Source organism: Coregonus lavaretus (genome assembly GCF_964263955.1).
Source record: "Coregonus lavaretus genome assembly, chromosome: 30".
NCBI lineage: Eukaryota > Metazoa > Chordata > Actinopteri > Salmoniformes > Salmonidae > Coregonus > Coregonus lavaretus.
The window spans coordinates 12,371,200-12,396,567 of NC_140017.1; the positions used below are offsets into that span (position 1 = coordinate 12,371,200).

General features: G+C 46.0%; 2 protein-coding genes across 3 annotated transcripts; both read left to right on the forward strand.

The window, feature by feature from the left end:
* Nucleotides 1–12,402: 12,402 nt before the first annotated feature.
* LOC311106034 (adapter molecule crk-like) lies at nt 12,403–17,908 on the forward strand. The gene is made up of 3 exons (XM_084148310.1): nt 12,403–12,903; nt 13,279–13,841; nt 15,629–17,908. Exons 1-3 carry the CDS (start codon nt 12,684–12,686, stop codon nt 15,764–15,766), a joined length of 921 nt encoding a protein of 306 aa, XP_084004436.1. The 5' UTR covers nt 12,403–12,683; the 3' UTR covers nt 15,767–17,908.
* A 1,281-nt stretch (nt 17,909–19,189) lies between these two features.
* On the forward strand, nt 19,190–25,237 carry LOC311106072 (14-3-3 protein epsilon-like). 2 transcript variants are annotated; one of them, XM_084148367.1, is made up of 6 exons: nt 19,190–19,409; nt 20,761–20,960; nt 21,221–21,327; nt 21,684–21,890; nt 21,967–22,103; nt 24,262–25,237. In XM_084148367.1, the coding sequence occupies exons 1-6, from the start codon at nt 19,346–19,348 to the stop codon at nt 24,315–24,317; spliced, it is 771 nt and encodes a 256-aa protein (XP_084004493.1). In that variant the 5' UTR covers nt 19,190–19,345; the 3' UTR covers nt 24,318–25,237. The 2 variants fall into 2 exon arrangements, with proteins under 2 accessions (XP_084004493.1, XP_084004494.1); XM_084148368.1 differs by having other exon boundaries at nt 19,202–19,409; nt 24,265–25,237.
* Nucleotides 25,238–25,368: the final 131 nt, after the last annotated feature.

Genomic DNA, 25,368 nt, shown 5'->3' on the forward strand with positions numbered 1-25,368 from the left:
GACTAATAAAACGCTTTAAGAATTAGGATTATGCGCTTCATCTTCTTTGTTAATTGTGTATATGAGGTACCGTATACCTTTAAGGGCAGTAACATGGGGTTATGTGTCAACTGAGGTGAATGCAATTGGGTCCAGATGTTCAATGTCAGTTCTCAGAAGTGTAATTCCTCAAAACTATTATCATCCCCCAAAAAAGATAGACATTTGTGCTGATAATGTGGTTGTTATACTGTATTCAAATGAGAAGATAGTGGATATACTGTATCTCAACAAACCAATTAGGACCCTAATTCTTAGGGTCTCATCGTGTCCAGAACTCTATCCACCATTGCACAGTGCTGCCCCACAAGCACTTTTTGAAGCGTATATTCTGTTCTCAGGTCTACTCCTATCTGAGACTTGTCTTATTAACTCAAGTCTTTCATATTTCAGAGAAAGTCCAGTTGAACACGTTGTGTGTATGTGGGTCTATAGGAGCTGTAATAGATGAGTACACTGTCTGTATTTGCAGGATGTTCCACTGTGTCTCTGATGAATTTTTCTGTGAGAGTGCTTTGTCTGTCTGGGTGCAGTGTCTTGTGTCTCGATGGTTGGTTTTGGGAGGACAGACTCAACTGTCTCTTAGGTCCCCAGACAATGTGTAACAGTCACCATAGACACTGCTGACAGTGACAAGAATTGGAAGACGTTTCTCTGGAACTCAGTCCATATTATCTGTCAAACTGAGAAGATGTGATAATGCAGTTTGTTTCTTTGTATACTTGTTTGTTTGGGAATCTCTGGCACCTCTCTCCTCACTGCCCACAGCACTGTAATTTCCCCTCCCAAACCAGTGGATGATTATTAGTGGAATATTAAAACAAAATAAGCTAAATGTGCCTGAGTTAATGGAGCAGACTAAACGGTTCAAAAATACAAATAAACCAAAGGTGTGTACTGGAATTTCTAGACTTGTGTGTACTTGAATTTTGCTATTATGATATTGAGTGTATCATGGATTTATGAGGATCATCCACAGTTCAAGGATTCTCTCTTTCTCTCTCTCTCTCTGAAAGTGAAAAGGGTTATATGATTCTAAAAGCATGTCTATATGCAGCTTTGAGTTCTTTGCTCTCTCTCTCTCTCTCTCTCTCTCTCTCTCTCTCTCTCTCTCGCTCTTTGTTCCTTGCTCTCTCTCTCAGTTTAGGTGATGAATTGGAAAGGAAAGTTCTGTGTATTTCCATGAAATGAAAACCAAGTGACTTGCTGTCTTGCCAATGTCATGAAATAAAAACAATAAATACTGTATTCTGAAAAGCATATCTGTTTCTTATTTTTCTGCATGTTTTCTTTGTTATAATATCAGTCTTTCCCCTCTTCTTGGTCTCATTGTATTGTAACAGATTATGAAGAAAATGCCTGAGCAGTGAACTGCAGTAAATAATCCCTAATTCTCTGCCTGAAAATATTTAGGAATGTTGCCCTGGACTTCAGCTCCAAAATTTCCTCTGAAGCACTTTTTCCAGAATAACTCCAAATTTTTCCCATATATGGAGTTTCAGTGCTATTTCTTGGATCAATAACTAGAGCAGTCTGTCTCTCCCATTCACACAGACAATGAGCAAACAAATACGTATTTAGTTGGTAACAGAGTTGGAGGTGGACACACATATGTGGCGGGGGTGCTGCTCTGCTGACCCCCTAGCAGACCAGTTGTTCTGTGATTCTCTGCACTATCCATATAGAGTCCAGAGGATATGATACAGTGCTCCAGAGTCAGGGTTTTGTGAGGCAATCTGGGTCATCTCACACTAGGTGGCCACAATAAACTTAGCTAGTTTCCATTGCATCAGTCCAGATATGCAAATTCAGGAAAACCCCAGATGCCTAAGACATATATCCAGGAAAACCCCAAATGCCTTCTTAATCTTTTTTAGTAAGGAGGGAAGAAGAAAATATTGTTGGAAAGGATTTTGGACTTAAAGTGGGTACTTCAAGGGACATTTATGAGTGCCACTTCCTAGGGAGCAATTGCTCCAACTGAACCACGCCAGATCCAGTATTGACATTCTAATGATACCATTGGTATGATGCCCAGAAAAAGACATTGAAAACACATTTTTGGCACCCTTTTGGGTCCCTGGTATTAGACTGACATCTGGTGGTCACTTTTGGAAATATCAAATTGAAAACGGAGCGACTACCTCTAAAAAGCTATTTCTAGTTTTGAAAATGGCCTATGTGGCATCGATATGAGTCAGAAACATTTATTCTAGTGTAATTTATTCTAGCTCTGCACGCTACCCGATCGTAATGCCCATGGTCAACATGGTTTGACATTTGATGATATCCCTATGATAGTTAGGGACCATAAGTAAATTACACAATGTACTTTGGACAATATTCTTAAATAACAATACCTCCAAATTTCAATGACATAAAAACGTAAAACAAACTATAAATTGTAGAAATTCATATACAAATATTGAAAGCATTTAATGAGACAACTAAAAGATGTGCAACATGAAAATATTGTCCCATTTACATTGTGTAATTTATTGATGTTCCCTAATTACCCCCAGCGATAGGCTATCCAATGTCAAACCAACCTTGCCATGGTTGCACACTAGCTGGTTGAAGCTAATTCGTGAAAGAAGTTTGCTAGCACTAGCTAGCCTAGGCGACTTCAAGACACAACACCTGGTTAGACAATTTCAAGTTATCTAGAAGGGTGACTGTAACTGTGTACTGTTTTGGGAGAGTGAATGTACAAACCATAGACTGCTTGCCACGTGCGAACACACACACACAAGAGACACCCACATTAAACCACCCCCCCAAGACAACTCTCATTTCTTTACCATGGACGCTGCATTTCTTAATGACCAAATCAGGAAGTTCAGCCCCCATTTAGGTGAAATAAAGTCAATTGAGACCAAGGGGCCAGAGTTCCGGTCTAGAAGCACAGTTTCGACTGCTCTGACAGACTTGCTTCGGCATTACAGTTTAACTGATGCCCGGCCCAGAAAGACAATTTCCATAGACGGCCACATAGAGAAGTCAGATTAGAAAATTCCTAATAAGACACCTTAGTCATCACCTTTGTGCACAAAACATCCATTGAATTATTCAAATAATTGTCGCCGAGGCCAATGTTTTTTTTCCATCACTCACAGCCCGAAGAGAGAGGCCTTGTTGGACATAGCAGCCAACAGTGCAGGCGACTGCCAACAACTGACTGATCTACAAATCACCTTGCATCATAAATAACGACTCATTATTATTTATAAATCAGTCATTCACAATTTACCCATGATACATCGTGGTTTTGATGCTCCCGAACACGGCCATTAACATTTTATATGCATCCAATGTCTGCCATGTTTTTGGATTACGTGATGACGCCGTCGCTGCTCACGCTGCTTCCTGTGCTAGTGCGCTTGTGAAGTTGGGCCTTGTAAACCGGATATAACCCGGATATAGACGGTCCATGAATTGGCGTATGCTAACGTGAGTAGATTACGTTGAAAACAAAGGTCGGACATCTCGGGGACAGTCTCCAGTTCTTTGTGGGCTCTTTCAAGTGGATCACTTTTGTCGAGTCGGTGACCAACGCCTTTCAAAGTGTGATGCATTATGGAGATAAAAAACTGTCCGACTTGCACCTACATGAACTTTACAACAACCATGTGATCAAAGGTCATGACGTTTCAACTTCAGTCGACAGCAATTTTCTGCATTTGCTCATCACCAGCTGCAACCATTACAGTCGCTCTTATCCAGAAAGACTTACAGTAGTGAGAGCATACATTTTAGTACTGGTCCCCTGTGGCAATTGAACCCACAACAACCCTGGCATTGCAAGCGCCATGCTCTACCAACTGAGCCAACACATGCATTGTGGAAGGCTCTATTGTCAACCAATCATTAGGGTGTTTTTCTTTGACCCACGCGGACGTGACCAAAGACGTGACTGAAACAGGAACAGCATTCATGTATACAGTGGATATGTACAAATTAATGTGATATTTGAGTCTCACTCTCACCAATTGATAATACAATGTTCACACATACATTTATTTCGACATCACACAGAAAAACTTTTATAAACAATGGCAACACTGCCATGATACACTGAGCCTTACTGTTGGATAACCACATCAGTGTCCATCTTTCGGCTGGCGCAGATGCACCTCCCCTGACTTCACTCCTTGACTTTCGTCTACAGTCAGTTGCTTCAGCCTTACCACTCAAACAAGCCCATTACCTCATTGATTGAGACGCAAAAGTGAAGAAAACGTTTTAGAGCCAATGTACCTCACTAGATGGGTCTGCCCTGGAATTTGTCAGCTCATACACATCCCTGGGTATCTGGCTGGACAAGGCACTATCCTTCCACACACACATCAATAATCTTCAAGCAAAGGTTCAGAATAGGCTTTCTCTTCCGGAACAATTCTTCATTCACACACTGCTAAACACACCCTGGTCTAAATGACAATACTCCCCATCCTGGATTATTGGGATGTCATCTACAGGATGGCCCCAAACTCCACCCTCAATAAACTGGACGTACTTTACCACTCTGCTGTACGCTTTGTCACTAGTGCCCCATTCCAAACCAGAAAAATATGTGTTGGTTGTAGAATCAAAGGACCATTAAAATAAGGGGAGTAGCAGGAAGGAAAATGTAGTGCTCGTCAGGATAGGGAAAGCACGTTTCTGACATCTGTCCTGTCCGTGCTGGGGTCTTGCACTGAATGTCCCGGGAATCTAGGCTGCTGATAGGCTAACATAATAATAATTGGCGTGACCTTGACCAATAAGAACTAAAATAAGTTTAGGACCTTCTGAACGGTGGCTGAGCTGCCTGACAAAAAACACCAGTAGAACGTGCTAGAACGGACTCTCGAGTGGCGCAGCGGTCTAAGACACTGCATCGCAGTGCTATAGGCGTCACTACAGACCCGGGTTTGATCCCAGGTTTGATCCCAGGCTGTGTCACAGCCGGCCGCGACCAGGAGACCCATGAGGCAGCGCACAATTGGCCCAGCGTCATGAGGGTTTGGCCGGCCGGAATGTCCTTGTCCCATCGGTGCATGCATGCTGACTTTGGTCGCCAGCTGTACGGTGTTTCCTCGGACACATTGATGCTTCTGGGTTAAGAGCGCATGTGTCAAGAAGCAGTGTGGCTTGGCAGGGTCATGTGTCGGAGGACGCATGGCTCTCGATCGTCGCCTCTCCCGAGTCTGTACGGGAGTTAAAGCGATGGGACAAGACTGTAACTACAAATTGGGGAGAAAAATGGGGTAAGAAGTACAAAACATATACAGTGAGGGAAAAAAGTTTTTGATCCCCTGCTGATTTTGTACGTTTGCCCACTGACAAAGAAATGATCAGTCTATAATTTTAATGGTAGTTTTATTTGAACAGTGAGAGACAGAATAACAACAAAAAAATCCAGAAAAACGCATGTCAGAAATGTTATAAATTAATTCGCATTTTAATGAGGGAAATAAGTATTTGACCCCTCTGCAAAACATGCCTTGTTGGCAATCACAGAGGTCAGATGTTTCTTGTAGTTGGCCACCAGGTTTGCACACATCTCAGGAGGGATTTTGTCCCACTCCTCTTTGCAGATCTTCTCCAAGTCATTAAGGTTTCGAGGCTGACGTTTGGCAACTCGAACCTTCAGCTCCCTCCACAGATTTTCTATGGGATTAAGGTCTGGAGACTGGCTAGGCCACTCCAGGACCTTAATGTGCTTCTTCTTGAGCCACTCCTTTGTTGCCTTGGCCGTGTGTTTTGGGTCATTGTCATGCTGGAATACCCATCCACGACCCATTTTCAATGCTCTGGCTGAGGGAAGGAGGTTCTCACCCAAGATTTGACGGTACATGGCCCCGTCCATCGTCCCTTTGATGCAGTGAAGTTGTCCTGTCTCCTTAGCAGAAAAACACCCCCAAAGCATTATGTTTCCACCTCCATGTTTGACGGTGGGGATGGTGTTCTTGGGGTCATAGGCAGCATTCCTCCTCCTCCAAACACGTTGATGCCAAAGAGCTCCATTTTGGTCTCATCTGACCACAACACTTTCACCCAGTTCTCCTCTGAATCATTCAGATGTTCATTGGCAAACTTCAGACGGGCATGTATATGTGCTTTCTTGAGCAGGGGGACCTTGCGGGCGTTGCAGGATTTCAGTCCTTCACGGCGTAGTGTGTTACCAATTGTTTTCTTGGTGACTATGGTCCCAGCTGCCTTGAGATCGTTGACAAGATCCTCCCGTGTAGTTCTGAGCTGATTCCTCACCGTTCTCATGATCATTGCAACTCCACGAGGTGAGATCTTGCATGGAGCCGCAGGCCGAGGGAGATTGACAGTTATTTTGTGTTTCTTCCATTTGCGAATAATCGCACCAACTGTTGTCACCTTCTCACCAAGCTGCTTGGCGATGGTCTTGTAGCCCATTCCAGCCTTGTGTAGGTCTACAATCACGTCCCTGACATCCTCTCTTTGGTCTTGGCCATGATGGAGAGTTTGGAATCTGATTGATTGATTGCTTCTGTGGACAGGTGTCTTTTATACAGGTAACAAGCTGAGATTAAGAGCACTCCCTTTAAGAGTGTGCTCCTAATCTCAGCTCATTACCTGTATAATAGACACCTGGGAGCCAGAAATCTTTCTGATTGAGATGGGGTCAAATACTTATTTCCCTAATTGAAATGCAAATCAATTTATAACATTTTTGACATGCGTTTTTCTGGATTTCTGTCACGCTCGTCATACACAACGGACCAAGGCGCAGCGTGATATGCGTACATCTTTTAATAGTACTTAGCAACAACACAACAAAACGAAACGTGAAGTCCTCGGTCATAACACAAACCTACACGGAACAAGATCCAACGAATCACAAGTGCACAAAAGGCTGCCTAAGTATGGTTCCCAATCAGAGACAACAAGCAACAGCTGATTCTCGTTGCCTCTGATTGAGAACCACCCCGGCCAACATAGAAACACATAACCTAGAACAGAACATAGGAAACGAAACATAGACACTACACAAAGAAACGAACACCCTGGCTCAAAATACAAGAGTCCCCAGAGCCAGGGCGTGACAGTACCCCCCCCAAAGGCGCGGACTGCGACCGCGCCAACATAAACCCAACAGGGGAGGGGCCGGGTGGGCATTCCACCTCGGAGGCGGATCCGGCTCCGGGCGTGACCACCACCCTCTAACAACCCCCCCGTAGCGCCCCTGGTCTGGTCCCGCTGGCCTGGACATCGGTGGAGCGGATTGCTTAGGCTCCGGTGTGGAGCAGCTGACCGGTATCTGACCAGGCACCGGTGAAACAGGCACGGGCTGTGCCGGACTGACGACGCGCACCACAGGCTTGGTGCGGGGAGCAGCAATGGGCCGGACCGGGCTGACGACGCGCACAACTGACTTGGTGCGGGGAGCAGGAACGGGCCGGACCGGGCTGACGATGCGCACCACTGGCTTGGTGCGGGGAGCAGGAATGGGCCGGACCGGGCTGACGACGCGCACCACTGGCTTGGTGCGGGGAGCAGGAACGGGCCGGACCGGGCTGACGATGCGCACCACTGGCTTGGTGCGGGGAGCAGGAACAGGCCGGGCCGGGCTGGCGACGCGCACCACAGGCTTGGTGCGGGGAGCAGGAACAGGCCGGACCGGGCTGGCTACGCGCACCACAGGCTTGGTGCGAGGGGCAGGAACAGGCCGGGCTGGCGACGCGCACCACAGGCTTGGTGCGAGGGGCAGGAACAGGCCGGGCCGGGCTGGCGACGCGCACCACAGGCTTGGTGCGAGGGGCAGGAACAGGCCGGACCGGGCTGGCGACGCGCACCACAGGCTTGGTGCGGGGAGTAGGAACAGGCCGGGCCGGGCTGGCGACGCGCACCACAGGCTTGGTCCGAGGGACAGGAACAGGCCGGACTGGGCTGGCGACGCGCACCACAGGCTTGGTGCGGGGAGCAGGAACAGGCCGGACCGGGCTGTGGAGACGGACTGGAGGTCTGGAGCGAAGAGCTGACACAACCCGTCCTGGCTGAATGCCTATTTTTACACACTCTGTGTGAGGCATCAGCACAGGACGTACAGGGCTGTGTACTCGTACTGGCACTACAGCACGTGACACTGGCGCAGGATATCCGGGACCGAGGAGGGGTACTGGAGGCCACGAGCGTTGAGCCGGCACACTCCGTCCTGGCTGCATGCCCACCTTAGCACGACACGTGCGTGGTGCTCGCACAGGACGTACCGGACTGTGCCGGACCACTCGCGGCACAGTACGCAGCTCTGCATACCTCGGAACCTGCCCAGTCTCACGCTGCCTAGCCTGAATACGGGGAGTTGGCTCTGCTCTACCTCTTGGCTCCGCCAACCTCCCTTCCAGCCCCCCAAACCCGGTGGCCACCTCTCCTAATCCCCAAACTCGCCCCGTAGCTGCCTTCAGCAGCCCCGTCGTCCATGCCGTGTGCCCCCCCCCAAAAAAAATGTATTGGGGTTGCCTCTTGCGTGTCCGACGTCGGCCCGGTTGGCGCTGCTGCTCCTCTCTATGGCGCGCCTCCACCGTCTCCTCCCGCGGACGGCGATCCATTCCAGCCTGGATTTCCTCCCAAGTCCAAGACCCCTGCCCGTCCAAGATCTCCTCCCAAGTCCAGGCTGTCTGCTCCTGGACACGCTGCTTGGTCCTGTTTTGGTGGGATCTTCTGTCACGCTCGTCATACACAACGGACCAAGGCACAGCGTGATATGCGTACATCTTTTAATAGTACTTAGCAACAACACAACAAAACGAAACGTGAAGTCCTCGGTCATAACACAAACCTACACGGAACAAGATCCCACGAATCACAAGTGCACAAAAGGCTGCCTAAGTATGGTTCCCAATCAGAGACAACAAGCAACAGCTGATTCTCGTTGCCTCTGATTGAGAACCACCCCGGCCAACATAGAAACACATAACCTAGAACAGAACATAGGAAACGAAACATAGACACTACACAAAGAAACGAACACCCTGGCTCAAAATACAAGAGTCCCCAGAGCCAGGGCGTGACAGTACCCCCCCCAAAGGCGCGGACTGCGACCGCGCCAACATAAACCCAACAGGGGAGGGGCCGGGTGGGCATTCCACCTCGGAGGCGGATCCGGCTCCGGGCGTGACCACCACCCTCTAACAACCCCCCCGTAGCGCCCCTGGTCTGGTCCCGCTGGCCTGGACATCGGTGGAGCGGATTGCTTAGGCTCCGGTGTGGAGCAGCTGACCGGTATCTGACCAGGCACCGGTGAAACAGGCACGGGCTGTGCCGGACTGACGACGCGCACCACAGGCTTGGTGCGGGGAGCAGCAATGGGCCGGACCGGGCTGACGACGCGCACAACTGACTTGGTGCGGGGAGCAGGAACGGGCCGGACCGGGCTGACGATGCGCACCACTGGCTTGGTGCGGGGAGCAGGAATGGGCCGGACCGGGCTGACGACGCGCACCACTGGCTTGGTGCGGGGAGCAGGAACGGGCCGGACCGGGCTGACGATGCGCACCACTGGCTTGGTGCGGGGAGCAGGAACAGGCCGGGCCGGGCTGGCGACGCGCACCACAGGCTTGGTGCGGGGAGCAGGAACAGGCCGGACCGGGCTGGCTACGCGCACCACAGGCTTGGTGCGAGGGGCAGGAACAGGCCGGGCTGGCGACGCGCACCACAGGCTTGGTGCGAGGGGCAGGAACAGGCCGGGCCGGGCTGGCGACGCGCACCACAGGCTTGGTGCGAGGGGCAGGAACAGGCCGGACCGGGCTGGCGACGCGCACCACAGGCTTGGTGCGGGGAGTAGGAACAGGCCGGGCCGGGCTGGCGACGCGCACCACAGGCTTGGTGCGAGGGACAGGAACAGGCCGGACTGGGCTGGCGACGCGCACCACAGGCTTGGTGCGGGGAGCAGGAACAGGCCGGACCGGGCTGTGGAGACGGACTGGAGGTCTGGAGCGAAGAGCTGACACAACCCGTCCTGGCTGAATGCCTATTTTTACACACTCTGTGTGAGGCATCAGCACAGGACGTACAGGGCTGTGTACTCGTACTGGCACTACAGCACGTGACACTGGCGCAGGATATCCGGGACCGAGGAGGGGTACTGGAGGCCACGAGCGTTGAGCCGGCACACTCCGTCCTGGCTGCATGCCCACCTTAGCACGACACGTGCGTGGTGCTCGCACAGGACGTACCGGACTGTGCCGGACCACTCGCGGCACAGTACGCAGCTCCGCATACCTCGGAACCTGCCCAGTCTCACGCTGCCTAGCCTGAATACGGGGAGTTGGCTCTGCTCTACCTCTTGGCTCCGCCAACCTCCCTTCCAGCCCCCCAAACCCGGTGGCCACCTCTCCTAATCCCCAAACTCGCCCCGTAGCTGCCTTCAGCAGCCCCGTCGTCCATGCCGTGTGCCCCCCCCAAAAAAAAATGTATTGGGGTTGCCTCTTGCGTGTCCGACGTCGGCCCGGTTGGCGCTGCTGCTCCTCTCTATGGCGCGCCTCCACCGTCTCCTCCCGCGGACGGCGATCCATTCCAGCCTGGATTTCCTCCCAAGTCCAAGACCCCTGCCCGTCCAAGATCTCCTCCCAAGTCCAGGCTGTCTGCTCCTGGACACGCTGCTTGGTCCTGTTTTGGTGGGATCTTCTGTCACGCTCGTCATACACAACGGACCAAGGCACAGCGTGATATGCGTACATCTTTTAATAGTACTTAGCAACAACACAACAAAACGAAACGTGAAGTCCTCGGTCATAACACAAACCTACACGGAACAAGATCCCACGAATCACAAGTGCACAAAAGGCTGCCTAAGTATGGTTCCCAATCAGAGACAACAAGCAACAGCTGATTCTCGTTGCCTCTGATTGAGAACCACCCCGGCCAACATAGAAACACATAACCTAGAACAGAACATAGGAAACGAAACATAGACACTACACAAAGAAACGAACACCCTGGCTCAAAATACAAGAGTCCCCAGAGCCAGGGCGTGACAATTTCTTTGTTGTTATTCTGTCTCTCACTGTTCAAATAAACCTACCATTAAAATTATAGACTGATCATTTCTTTGTCAGTGGGAAAACGTACAAAATCAGCAGGGGATCAAGATACTTTTTTCCCTTACTGTATATATATATATATAAAGAATGTGCTTTAACAAAACCCAACACTGTGACATATTAATCCATTGACTGGCCATCCCTACATGTACGACGTCAAACCCACTGGCTCACATTCATATACAAATCCCTCCTTGGTAAGACCCCCCTTTATCTCAGCTCACTATTAAGACTCCCCACCAGCAACCTGAGATCCAGCAATTACATAAACCTGGCAATCATCAAGTCACTCAGTATCTTTGGTGAAACTGATTTTCAATTCTCCGCTGCTAGAGACTGGACCATCCTTCAAAAAACACTGAAACTAAGCTCTTTTGTGACCATTGGTACTTTTAAAAACAAACTGTCTGGGATTTTAAAGGTGCACTATGCAGAAATCGCTCTGCCATTTCCTGGTTGCTAAAATTCTAATAGTTTGCTTAATTTACGTTTATGTGACAAACCAACCAAATATAGTGTAGAGAATCATTGTACCATCCAAACCGCTGTGAAATATATTTTCCAAAACCCAAAATATTGTATTTTCAGTTGTTTAAAGCTGGTGTACAAAACCAAAAGTAAAAGAAGCACAAATTAAACTTAAGGACATTAAGCATAGAAATAGCCATATAGAACATATCTACTGCTTCTTAGACTTGCTTTCAATTCGAATGACAGATCTATAACTCTTCTATGTGAATTTGGTCGGTCGCCCAAAAAGCTTTAACTGATAACTGCATGTGTTTCCCCCCTGCCTCTTAAATGCTGCCTATTGCTGAATGTTTTACTGACAGTTTTACTGACTGCTCATTATGTGTATTTTGACTGTATTTTGACTGATATTGTTTTACCTATTTGTGTGCTATATGTGCTGTGCCCGCTCCCTGACAGGTCGTCATTGTAAATAAGAATTTGTTCTTAATTGACTTACCTGTATAAATAAAGGTGAAAGAAATACATGTAGTCTGGCATAATTGCACAAATCAGTGGCCTTTAGGCCTAAACCACATAATCTTTTGGATTTATGGGCCATCAAATAGACCACAATTGAGATAATCCATGTATTGGATTAATTTATACAATGTGTACTGTTATTATTATTATTATTATTATTATTATCATCATCATCATCTCATATCCTATCATAAATAAAGTAATGTTTGACCTTATCAACATGGACACCCTCATCTGACACGTTTCTACGTATTTCATCAAAACGTCATATCCGGCTAATGGGGTCAGTTTTGTTTCCGCGGATCCGCCATTTCATTTTTTGAAGTTAATTGTGACAAGTAACAAGATTTGATTCAAAATTGTATTGTTTTACAACTGGGTTGGGTGAGTTATCATTTAAATCTGGCGATCAGACACGTTTTGTACGAGGACCAGCTTGTGGATTTTAAATTGATGGGCATATGCAAGTTGCGGATGTCGCCTATTTTCCAAACGTGTTCTAAGCGCTAAAGTTTTTGTATGAGTTGAATGCTGGTTGTGGATAAGTGGAGGCAAAGGGAAGGCCCGTGAAGCCTCGGCTTTGGAGTGGGAGTCATGGCCGGAAATTTTGACGCAGAGGACCGTGCAAGTTGGTACTGGGGAAGATTAGGTAGACAGGAGGCAGTTTCACTTTTACAAGGACAGAGACATGGAGTGTTTTTGGTGAGAGACTCTATCACAAGTCCAGGCGACTACGTGCTGTCCGTTTCAGAGAATTCCAAAGTCTCGCATTACATAATCAACAGCATCAGCAACAACCGGCAGTCTGGCTCAGGTAAGAGAGACATGCTTTGGGGCTGCAGAATAAAGGAGCCACCAAGGTATCCGTTCTTGTATGACTTCAATGCAACCGGATTTACAATAACGCATGCAATCCAATGATAAAATATTAATCCAGCAAGCCACTCCACGTTTATTTGGCTTTATTTGGAACATAATTTTAGATGAACTTCCTACAAGTGAATTAACCAAACAGTGACATTTGGATTAACCAGACGTCAACTATGTAGTCCACTGCCTTTTTATCGGCCAGAAATGTGGTAATTCACATGCCAATTAATAAGGCCTAATACCTTTGGCCAGTGAAATGGTTTCTGTTGTTCTTTCCTTCTTTTCTACTCATCCCTCTTTTCCCACCCTCCTCTCCCAGGCCTGGCGCCACCACGGTTCCGCATAGGGGACCAGGAGTTTGACGCCCTCCATTCCCTGCTGGAGTTCTACAAGATCCACTACTTGGACACCACCACTCTGATAGAGCCGGTCAACAAGGCCAAAAAATCTTCCTTCGTCAATGCAGGTGCTGGAGGCCTGCCGCAGCGGCTAGAAGACGAGTTTGTCCGTGCCCTCTTCGATTTCCCAGGCAACGACGATGAGGACCTGCCTTTCAGAAAGGGTGACATCCTGCAGGTTCTGGAGAAGCCTGAGGAGCAGTGGTGGAACGCCAAGAATTTAGAGGGGCGTCCCGGGATGATCCCTGTGCCCTACGTGGAGAAGTACCGACCGGCCTCTCCCACCTCGGGGGGCCCTGGAGCAGGGGGTCCCAGTGGGGTGGGCTCGGTAGACAGCTCCAGTGTTCAGGGCCCTCCTCTGCTAGACCCGAGCCAGTACGCCCAGCCCACATCTCTTCCCAACCTGCAGAACGGACCCGTCTTTGCCAGGGCGATCCAGAAGAGGGTGCCCAACGCCTACGACAAGACCGCCCTTGCCTTAGAGGTACCTACCTAGCTTTGCTCTCTTGTTCTCTCATCTCCTCTTTCCCTTTATTCATCATCCCTCTCTCAGATTCTTTGATACTCTTCATTTTGTCATGGATTTTCCTTTGTCCACAGCCTTCAGTGCAATGAGGCTAATCATTACTGGTCTTGTACAACATATATTTTCTTTGGCATTATGTCAAAATTATGAGGTCAGAGAATCAAATCACCTTTTTATTCAGCCTTTTCTTTTTATTCTTTATCATTAATAGTGATTTAGAATGATATTGAATTGATGACATTTCTGAATGGTTGTCGTCTGTACCGTCATAGTTGTAATGCCAATATCAGTGTCTTAAGTGGTAATCCTCACTACTGGGACTGGTTTGAACTGTTGTAAAGTCATAATCTGGAGAAGTCCCTATGTTCTCTCCCAGTGAGGCATTCCAAGTTGTCTTCCATTTCCGCTCACTGCTGGAAGGAATGAAGGAGTTGGTATGTGACCTCTGTGACTCGTTGTCTGTGACTTCCTCCTCAGGTTCTTAACCAGTCGCATGCCCCTCAGGGTCCCAGTCGCCTGCCCCTCAGGGTCCCAGTCGCCAGGCTTGTTAAACAAGTTAGTCTGGGTCGTATCCATTAGTCACCAAACAGAAGAAAACGGACTGAAACGGGCAGGGACTTTCCTGATCTTGTCCAATAAGCAATGCTTATTTTTGTTTTTCATTGCAAAACGTTTTGCTACGGGTGTGCTCTATTGAATATGACCCAGTGCATGCAGGGTGGTGGTCAGTCAGTCTGAACTCAATGGCCAACTGCTCTAAAGCTCATTAGAGAATGCTGCCAGAGGCTCCCTCCCTGACTGTCTTAACAAACTGTCCAAAAGGGGAAAGAGGGCTTCCAAAGCGAAGGTCGTTGTGGGAAGGAAATACTTTGTGTAGAGGAACATTTCCTTTCATTTCTATGAGGACATTACTCTGAGCCAGAGCAGCCTCTGGGCGACAAGCCAGCGGTCTCAGTCTCAGCTGCCCCCCTCTCTCCTCTTCTAACCTGCTTGGGGAGAGGGGAGAAGGGAGGTGGAGGGAGTGAAGGAACAGTAACACTGAAACAGATACATGATCTTCACTTTCTGACCTTCTTTCTGTCTTTATGGAATCAGCTACAGGCTGGAGGTAGTCTGTTTTGCCTCTGTCTTTTGAAAGACTGAAGTGTTACGCTACATGCTTACAAGGACAAAAAGTAATGTCAAAGACTCGTGTGAAAATGTTGCATTACTTTTATTTACTTTTGGGTCCCAGACAGTTTATATGTTCTACCCACCCAAGAGTCAGTCAGCACTGCGCTCCACTGATAACCAACAGGATATTTACCCTCCATAAAGGTGTTTGCCAGTGGTATGACTAAGGAGGATATAGGTTTAATGATTAGCCCCCTGCACACACTTCCTGGTCACATCTTAGTAGATGGGAGTACTTCACTCTCTTTAGAAGAATGGTCCACCTGTAATGAAGAGGCCTACAGGATGAACCGTCAAATGGACCTCTGCAGTACTGGTTTGTGTTTAGTTGCACTGTGATTTGTGCTTGTGAGGCCAAATGAACTGCTGCGATACATAGACACAAAGTTTCACAAGTGGCTATCTTGCTGCAACTAAAACGTACTGAAATGGGGAGTGTCTCCCTGGACTTGTCCAGTAAGAAAGGCACATTTTTGTGTTCTGTTGAAAAGCATTTGGAAATGTTTTCCGTAGCGTGCCTTAATGAACATGAGCCAGGTCTGTCTGTTTGACGACTCCTTCTCCTCCTGCAGGTGGGCGACATGGTGAAGGTGACAAAGATCAACGTGAACGGCCAGTGGGAGGGCGAGTGCAAGGGCAAGCGCGGCCACTTCCCCTTCACCCACGTTAAGCTGCTGGACCATAACAACCCTGAGGACGATGCGAGCTGAGAGTGGACACTGGGCTCCTTGGGCTCCTCCCATCCCTTACTCTGCCCTTAGACACACACACTCACTCCCTCCACTGCCACCATCGCCCCTGTGCCAATCAGCAGCCTCCTCATGGCCACACTCAGACACACACACACACACACCACTTCCTCTTCCTCAGTTGGTCCCGTTAGATAATCATTACGCTGTGTCATCTTCACTCACACCACCAGTATTTATACCACTTCAGCACCATGGTCAGCTCTATCAACACACACGCACCCACACACATTCCCCTTCTAAATAAGAAAGACTCAAGCCTTGTCTGGGATGAGGACCGTGGCTGTGTATTATCAAGAGGAAGAGGGGGAGTGTGTGGACAGCCATTCAGAGAGAGGGAAAGAAAGATAGAAATGCTATCTTGGACTGGAATGGTAAACACAGAGACCCATGGAGAAACACTGGTTGTCGAGGAGAGCCGTTAGGATAACACTACATTGTACACAAAACTATCATCCTCACTACAAATCCACGACCAAGTAACTAGTAGTCTTTTGTAAGAACAAAATAACATATTGTTATGAAATTGTTGATAACCATTACATGCTGAAATTGTTTCTTTTCTGCCTTGTATTTCTGCATCGTTTTTCCGAGAAGTAACATTGCCAGTCCACCACTATTGCAGAGATCTCAACAAATGTGTAGGCTATGTTGTGTGCTTATGGTATTGTCAGGCGCTAACCCTCTCTCTTATTTTTTTGTGTTTGTCTTTGACAAACCTTTGTCTGCTCCGCTCCTACTCTGAATCACTGAAACATTTTTTATTTTTACAAACGGCTGTTAACTTTTAACCTTGTTCTAAACAGTGGAGATGCCTTTTGTGTATGATCAGCCAGGGTCGCGCAAATGTTCTGCCATACCATAGCCAAGGATAGACTGTTAAAATGACATTTTCATATGACATAAGCTCAATGTTCATATGAATTGGCTTTCTCCTTGCAAGCTGTCAGATATAAAACAGATTACGGTAGTACCTACTTGTTCTCCTGTACACGTTGGTTACAAGGTAAAGGCAGTGCATTGACACTGACTGTTCTCACATTTCTGTTCTAGATTCCTGTCATCCACTATATTTTGAGAATTGATGTCTGTCCGTATTTATTAGTGTATTAGAGCAAGCTAAAAACCCTTTAATTTGCATGCATCCACAAACCACCATACTATTACTAAGATTGTCTACTTTGAATAGGTCTTCTTTGTTGTTAAGAGATCACAGTTAAGTCCACCTGTTGACACATGACAATCATCTTTCCATTCCTATCATGTAGAAAACTGACAAATGTTTGCACCCTGGCACAGCATCACAAAGCACCCTGGCACAGCATCACAAAGCACCCTGGCACAGCATCACAAAGCACCCTAGCACAGCATCACAAAGCACCCTGGCACAGCATCACAAAGCACCTTGGCACAGCATCACAAAGCACCCTAGCACAGCATCACAAAGCACCCTGGCACAGCATCACAAATGTTACAGATATAAGTAGTTTACTGTACACAGCAGATGCGTATCTCTGTTCCACTATAAATTAAACCTGTATCTGACCATTCTTACACATTGCACCCCACTGAATGTGCCCCTGAAATTCACTTGGATAACTTCACCTCCTAGAGGGGTTTCCCATAGATTTAGGCGGAGGGGACTTGAGAAATGGTTTACCTCGTCTTCAGTAGAACTGGCCACTAGGGTGCACTGCAACAGCATTAGGCAGAGCGGTGCTGGGAGAACCAAGGTGCTAGTCTGTCTCTGAGCCTTAGCCTTTGTTGATCAATACAGTAGTCTGTGTTGAGGTTGCTGGAGGTGAAATTAGTTTTTTCAGAATGCACTTCAGTTATTTTTTACAATTACTTGTCAGTTCTGACCCCATCCTTTTAATGACTTTTCTTGCCTTTTCTTTACTGTTCCAATATGTCATTTCTGCTGTGTTCATTGTCTGTGGCAGACCTTGTGATGGCTTTTTTGGGGGATAATATAAGGTAATTTAGCACCAAATTTATGAAGCAGCTGTGAAAAATCCAAACGCATGCATTATCAGGGTGTGAAGTCTACATAAATGGTAATATGGTAATACGAATTAAACTCCAATGATGTAGTACCTCATCAAAAATACAGTGTGTGCTGTCCTTAGATTATGTTTTGGGTAGTAAATGCTGCAAAGTCCAGAGGAATAGAATGTATAACCTTTTGATGATTGGATTGTCCTCAAACCACAGGGGTTATCCCATTGCCATCAAACTTTTACCATTTCTCTGTGTAATTGTAGCTTTCGGGCCACCTGACAAACTGTTTTATTGCCAATTTATGCCACAATCTTTGTTTAAGGGCAGGGTTCGGTAGGTTACTTTCTAGATGTAATCAGTTAGTTACTAGTTACCTCTCCAAAATTGTAATCGGTATTAACTTTTGGATGACCCAAATTGATTACTTTCAGTTACTTTTGGATTACTGTCCCCTTTATAAGCAGATAAAAAGGAACCATCAAACGCATTTAGTGTGTCATCATAGTGGTCTCTGACTTGAGTTCAGACTTGCTCAGGTGGAACAAACTTAAACTTGCGCCTTTTTTCAATGCGGAATTAAATGTCATTGAGAAAACAGAAAGGTGTCATAATGTATTTTTTCGCGAACATCCTTTCTCAATTTAAAAGTAATCCAAGAAGCAATCATCTAGTTTTTTTTTTAAGTATCTAGTTACTCAGTTACTCCAGTATTAACATCTGTTAAATAATGTCTGCATTTTCATTCATTCTCTCAGTGCATGCCTGTTGCTTATGTAATCTGCTCTTATTTTAATGATTTTTTGTTGTCAATCATGCCTATAAATATTTTAAAGTATTGTATTTTTGTAACCCTGTGTAAGTCATGACCTTTCATAAGGGGGCTTGGTTGGCAACCGCAAATGGAAATTGTGATATCAAAATGTGCCATTGTATTATAACACTATATTCTTTCAAGACAAGTGAAATGACCTTTTATTTTCTGTAGCATGTAATATGTAACATGCTCAATTGGTAGAGCATGGCGCTTGTAACGCCAGGGTTGTAACGCCAGGGTAGTGGGTTCGATCCCCGGGACCACCCATACGTTAAAATGTATGCACACATGACTGTAAGTCGCTTTGGATAAAAGCGTCTGCTAAATGGCATATTAAAGTCAAAGGATTGGCAAATGAAAATACTGTACCCTATCAATCTTATGGATTGTCATAAATTGATGAGATCAAACTGCACTGCCGTTATTCATTCATCATTTGGCTCACTTGTCTGTCACTGGTTGCCATGCCGTGCAAAAATGGGAGGGGTTTTTCTGGGGAAGGGGTGATCCTCAGTGGGGGGTGATGCGTGTGTGGTGTGAAAGGTTCCCGGATTGAGATTTTCGCCATCTTTTTTTTTTTACTCCAGTACAACCGGTGGGGTGGAAACGCCACTGATCTATCCGTTGATTTCACAGGAACAGCCGACAGATTGACCTAGTACGATAGCAGCTACTGTCGACCCTTTTTATCAATTTGTCAGTTAAACTAGACTATTCGCAACAAAATGGGCGATCGGGAGGATTTAGTATATCAGGCAAAACTCGCCGAGCAGGCTGAGAGATATGACGGTAAGAGACACAATTGTATTATTCAATGGAGGGACATGTTCGCCGCTGTTTTTTTTCACCAGCTAGCTAACGTTAGCTACCAACATAGCTAACACTTGCACTCACTCATCCTCCTCCCTCTTGCAGGGGGCCTCGAGCGAGGACGGTGATGTCAGTGCGCTAACGTTAGCTAGCTAGTTAGCGTGAGCTAACGCATTAGCTTAACGAGCTAGCTGTGTAACTAACATTAATTACCCAATACTATAGCCACTTAACTGTCCAGATTTGTTTAACGATATGGATAATTTAAAGAGAATACAAAATGGCGGATTATTGATGGTGCGAGAGCTAGGTAGCTAGCAAGCAAGTGGGGGTGGTAGTTAGCTAACGCGTTAGCCACCTAACGTTAGCTGTGCTACAGTAGCTATGTGGGGATTACTTTTCCCAAACAATGATGTCAGCCAATGTAAACATATGGTAAAGTATTAGCTATAATCTAACGTTAGATAACTATGTAAATTTGTTGGCCAGCCAAATACCCTACCCCAGTTTACTAAACTTCTCGTGGTCCAACGTTAGCCATAGCGTGCTATCTGGGTGTGACGTATCGAAGACTGACCTGAAACAAAACCTTCCCCAATGATAAGACATTTTGACGTAGCTAGTTAAGTTAGCAAGCTAGCTAACATGCCTGTCAATTGGCATGAAGCAGAAGCTGTTATTAGATGTGTGATTACAGGGCATGATCATGTCTGTCTGGCTATGGAACCCTGGCCACATGCAACTTTGATTTGCCCCGAAATAAAACCAGTTTAGCTGCTTTATTTCACTCTCAAATCAAATGCGATTCTTCAGACATGCTGCTCTCATTCTTGACACTGATGTAACTATCGGTTTCTGAAAGATATGATTTTGTACCTTGTCACTGGGTATATGTTGATGCGGTACAGATGTAGTCTTGTAGTATTAATCCCTCGGCATGACTGAATTAAACCTAAATGTTGCAGCAGATACTACCTTCCAAGATTGTATGATCAAGAACCTGTATTCATAAAGCACATCAGAGTAGGCATGCTGATCTAGGATCAGGTCTCACCTGTCCTTATAATCATATTCATTATGATCGAATTGGCAAAATTGATTATAGATCAGCTTGCCGACTCTGGGAATATAGGCCCAGGTTTAGGGACAGAGATGATTGTAAATAGGACTTTCTATAATTGGGATTATATTGTTGAGAAATAAACATTTGTAACTTTAGCATAAGAAAAAGGAAAGAAAGATCTCTGAAGTCAAACTTTGTCAAATAGTTTTATTTTGGATCTGATCTTTCAGCCCCAATTACTTATGACTTCCTCTCTGCTCCCCACAGAAATGGTGGAGTCCATGAAGAGAGTGGCCGGGTTGGATGTGGAACTAACAGTCGAGGAGCGAAATCTACTATCAGTGGCCTACAAAAATGTAATTGGGGCGAGGAGAGCATCATGGAGGATAATCAGCAGTATTGAACAAAGGGAAGAGAACAAAGGTGGAGAAGACAAATTGAAAATGATCCGGGAATACAGGCAAACTGTGAGTACGCCCAGAAGTATGAGTCATTCTGAGTGCACTCATATAGGACTGGTGCGAGAGAGATCTGACATGATTGGAGAGGCATTTGAGCTGCAGCACTCTTAAAGCAATATGGTAGCATTTCTACTGGAGAAAATTGTCATTGATATAAAGTAGTTTAGGCTAATTCACCTGAATGATACCGTTTGTGTATTGTTGCTTGTTGTGCCTAACATTGTGCCAGTGGCTGGTAATTCATTGAGTTATTTTTTCTCCTGCAGGTTGAGAACGAGCTGAAGTCAATCTGTAATGACATTCTGGATGTACTGGACAAGCACCTTATTCCAGCTGCCAACACGGGAGAGTCCAAGGTCTTTTACTACAAAATGTACGAGCCTCTTCTCCTTTTCTCGATGTGTTGTTTGGGAACAGATGCTTGATAGATGGTTATTGCTGTTTTTTAATGACCGGGTTAGAACAGTATTCCACTTCTCTAATGGCTCTAGAATAAAGCATAGAGCAGGGATTGTGATTCCTCCTGCTAAATCCCGAATTCCTGCTTTTCTGACATTTATCCTCCATTCTTTGATCATTGAAACTGAGCTATCCCCAAGATGTTTTAGGTTGCCCTGATCACGTCCCTGAGTTAGGAACATAGTTGTTTTTCACATGTTTTCAGGGAGCCTTTGTACATTTTACACCATGATGACCCACTGATTCGTCTCCCTCTTGCTCTCCCCTCAGGAAAGGCGATTACCACAGGTATCTGGCCGAGTTTGCCACCGGGAACGACAGGAAGGAGGCTGCAGAGAACAGTTTGGTCGCCTACAAAGCTGCTAGCGACATCGCCATGATCGAACTGCCACCTACACACCCCATTCGCCTAGGCCTCGCTCTTAACTTCTCCGTATTCTACTATGAAATCCTCAATTCACCCGACCGCGCGTGCAGGCAAGTACCTCGCACGGCTCTCCTTGATAGACTCTCTTGATACAAGTGTGACATAAGACCAATGTTTGTACTGCAGGTTGGCGAAGGCTGCGTTCGATGATGCCATCGCAGAGCTGGACACGTTGAGTGAAGAAAGCTACAAGGACTCCACACTTATCATGCAGTTGTTACGTGACAACCTGACACTATGGACTTCAGACATGCAGGGAGATGGTAAGCTGAGTGAGAGCTCCCACACCTGGACTTTTAGAATGCATGGAGGAAGTTGGTAATATTATTAAGGGGTAAAGAGATTTTTGAGAACATGCTCAATTCCTCAATTTCTTCCAGTCTGAGGTATACTTACAATATTACAGCAGTTTGCCTCTGCTATTTTTTTTGTTAGCCCATTACAATGTTTGTAAACGGATGCTATCCTACCAGAAAAGTGTAGCACTGGATCTCCTTGAGGTGTGTGCTATTGCTTATTCGGCTCTTTTCAGAGCTGCTGACGTGGATCATTATGCTAACCCTAACGTCTCCCTTCTCCATCCGTCTCTAACCTAACCTTGTGTCTTTCACCTTGCAGTTTCTTCCGCATTGCTTAGTGGTCCTTTCCCCCCTCTCTCTGCCCTCTAAAGCTGTAGCTTCTTCAACCTTCATCTTATTGTCTGATTCATCTCTCACCTCTCTCGTTCTGTTTGTGTAGAGTCCTAAAGGAACAAAACAGCTGTTCATTTCCCATAATCTGTACTTTGTAAGTGTTTTCTGGCCTTGGTTTGAATCGTTTGTTCTGTCCCCCTTCACTACTAACTCACTGCAACGCCACTCACCCATTGGTTTGTGTCCTCGGGAAAGTTGTATATTCACACACTGTGTCTTATGAATAGTATTTTTACATAGTGATTTAAAATAAAATCACCTGTCTATCAGTAATGCATTTAGTTAGAAGGTAACCTGAAGCGACTGTCTTTTTCATGTTCTGATTTCTACGCGTCTTGGACAGCTGACAGATTATTGGGTGTTTGGTACTGGTGTGCGGGTATCGTCTTTCAGCTGGAACCATTTTAGGCCAGGTGAAGGGCAGCTCTGTAGGTACAAGGAGGCCAGGTGAAGGGCAGCTCTGTAGGTACAAGGAGGCCAGGTGAAGGGCAGCTCTGTAGGTACAAGGAGGCCAGGTGAAGGGCAGCTCTGTAGGTACAAGGAGGCCAGGTGAAGGGCAGCTCTGTAGGTACAAGGAGGCCAGGTGAAGGGCAGCTCTGTAGGTACAAGGAGGCCAGGTGAAGGGCAGCTCTGTAGGTACAAGGAGGCCAGGTGAAGGGCAGCTCTGTAGGTACAAGGAGGCCAGGTGAAGGGCAGCTCTGTAGGTACAAGGAGGCCAGGTGAAGGGCAGCTCTGTAGGTACAAGGAGGCCAGGTGAAGGGCAGCTCTGTAGGTACAAGGAGGCCAGGTGAAGGGCAGCTCTGTAGGTACAAGGAGGCCAGGTGAAGGGCACTAGCTTTCTCTGTGGGGCTGCAAGTGTCTCACCAAGTTAGAACGTGGGTTTGTGTGTAGAGTCTGACGCTCTGTAGTCGCCTGCCTGATCTGTTGATGGATAGTGCCTGATCTCCGTAGCTATCCTAAGAGCCGTGTATTGTGGAGACTGGACGACTAACAGCATGGCACCAGTTGTTGAGAGGCTATATGGGATATCCTGTCTGTCTTTGACTGGGTGACATTATCTACATCCAGTCCCATAATTGCTCTGTCATTCTGTCTGCCTGGCATCCTGTAGCATGACACAAATAGACAGTTGTCTCACTAGCAACGGAATGCCAGGACAATATAGTGGCTTATGTTGGAATAGAATACTTGGGTACAGGTGAGTCTTAGGCAGATCTGTCAAGAGGGATTTAAAGATAGGATGTTACTGTATTAGCTAGATGGCTTATAAATCATGGAATGAGTAGGCTATGGGGAAATTAACAAATCAAACTTGCTTCTCAATTATAAACGGAAGTCATCTGTCAGGTTGTCAAGTAGAGCCTATATAGGACGTTTCATTTTAAAGCTTTTGAATTAGTCTAAGATGTCATTTTTATTTGATTGAAGCACTACAGTAGTTATTTTTGATATGGCCTACAAGGTTGTAGTTAGTGGTTGAAGTTTCACTGCATGTGCTAAGATGTTTGTGACGCACTGAATGAAACCACCACTGGGCTCACTTTGGCCTGTCCACCTTCAACTTTGTAGACTGTAGGTTAAAACTGGCACAGGAGTAATGCAATACTTCCACAGCATCTCAATATGTTTGATGTTTGGGCACTGAGTCTGATCACCTAGACTAAGTTTGTCTCTCGTGTACATAACCTGAAAGCCCAGCCCTCACCGTCCGTTTTCTCTTGTTTTCAAGCAGGTGAAGAACAGAACAAAGAGGCGCTGCAAGATGTGGAGGACGAGCCCCAGTGAGACATCACAGCCAGCTTGAGACACCCCCCCCCCCCAGTGGCCCAAGTGACAGTGGCTCTCCTCAGCAGCTCTAACACCTCATGGTCTTAGAGATAATCAGTTTATTTTTTATTTTTTTTATAGCCCTTTAATTCAATTCAAATATAAATACCACTTAATTGAGACAATAAATACAATTTTGGAAAGGCAAAGAGTCCCTGGATTATTGTATTTTTCTTGGTACACGCGGTTCTGAAAATTATTTTTCGTTGTTTTGTTTTTGCTCTTTCCTCATTATTTTATCAGTTGCTGGATGTATTTAGAGACATTTTTTTCTTAATGTAATTACAGAAATTAACTTTTATTACTGATAGTTTTATTAGTTGTGGGAGCTGTAATATTTCTGTGTTAGTGAAAGAGATGCAAATCATTAAACATTTGAAGGGCAAGTCTAAACAAAGTGCTTTTGTTAACTTTAGTTTTTCAGAGGAAGTTGGCAAAATTCTTGATATCCATGTGGCGCAAAATGCTTAACTTTTACATCATAGTGATTCTATTGTAATGTTTTGGATTGTACTTTGTGCTGAAATACTGTATTGCGCATACTTGCTGATTTCAGATGGTGGCTGGTAGTGGTTTTAAAAATCCAAGGGAGCGCTGTTGCGTTTAGTAAAAGACCGCTCTTGATTGGCTTCTGTTGAAAGATGACAGGGTTCTAAATAGATGATCTCAAACCTGCATGAGTTAATGAATAGTTATTTTTCAGCCTCTTTCCCCTCCTTTATATAGCTCCTAAAGTTTTTCTTTCCTTTTCGCTTCATTATGTGTAATTTAAAGCTAATTTGTACTACTGGATATCTGACTGGAGCCACAGAGCGTCTCCTATTGTTCTTTCTGAAACACAGCATGGAATTAACATTAAACAATCTAAATTAAACATACCTAAATGTCTGTTGGTGTTGATTGCATCAAACAATTCATTCATGCTTCTTGGTTTTTACTTTTTAAAAAGCCATGGAGTAAAGCCATGGAATTGGGTGTTTAAACATGGTTAGAAATGACTCACAAAATG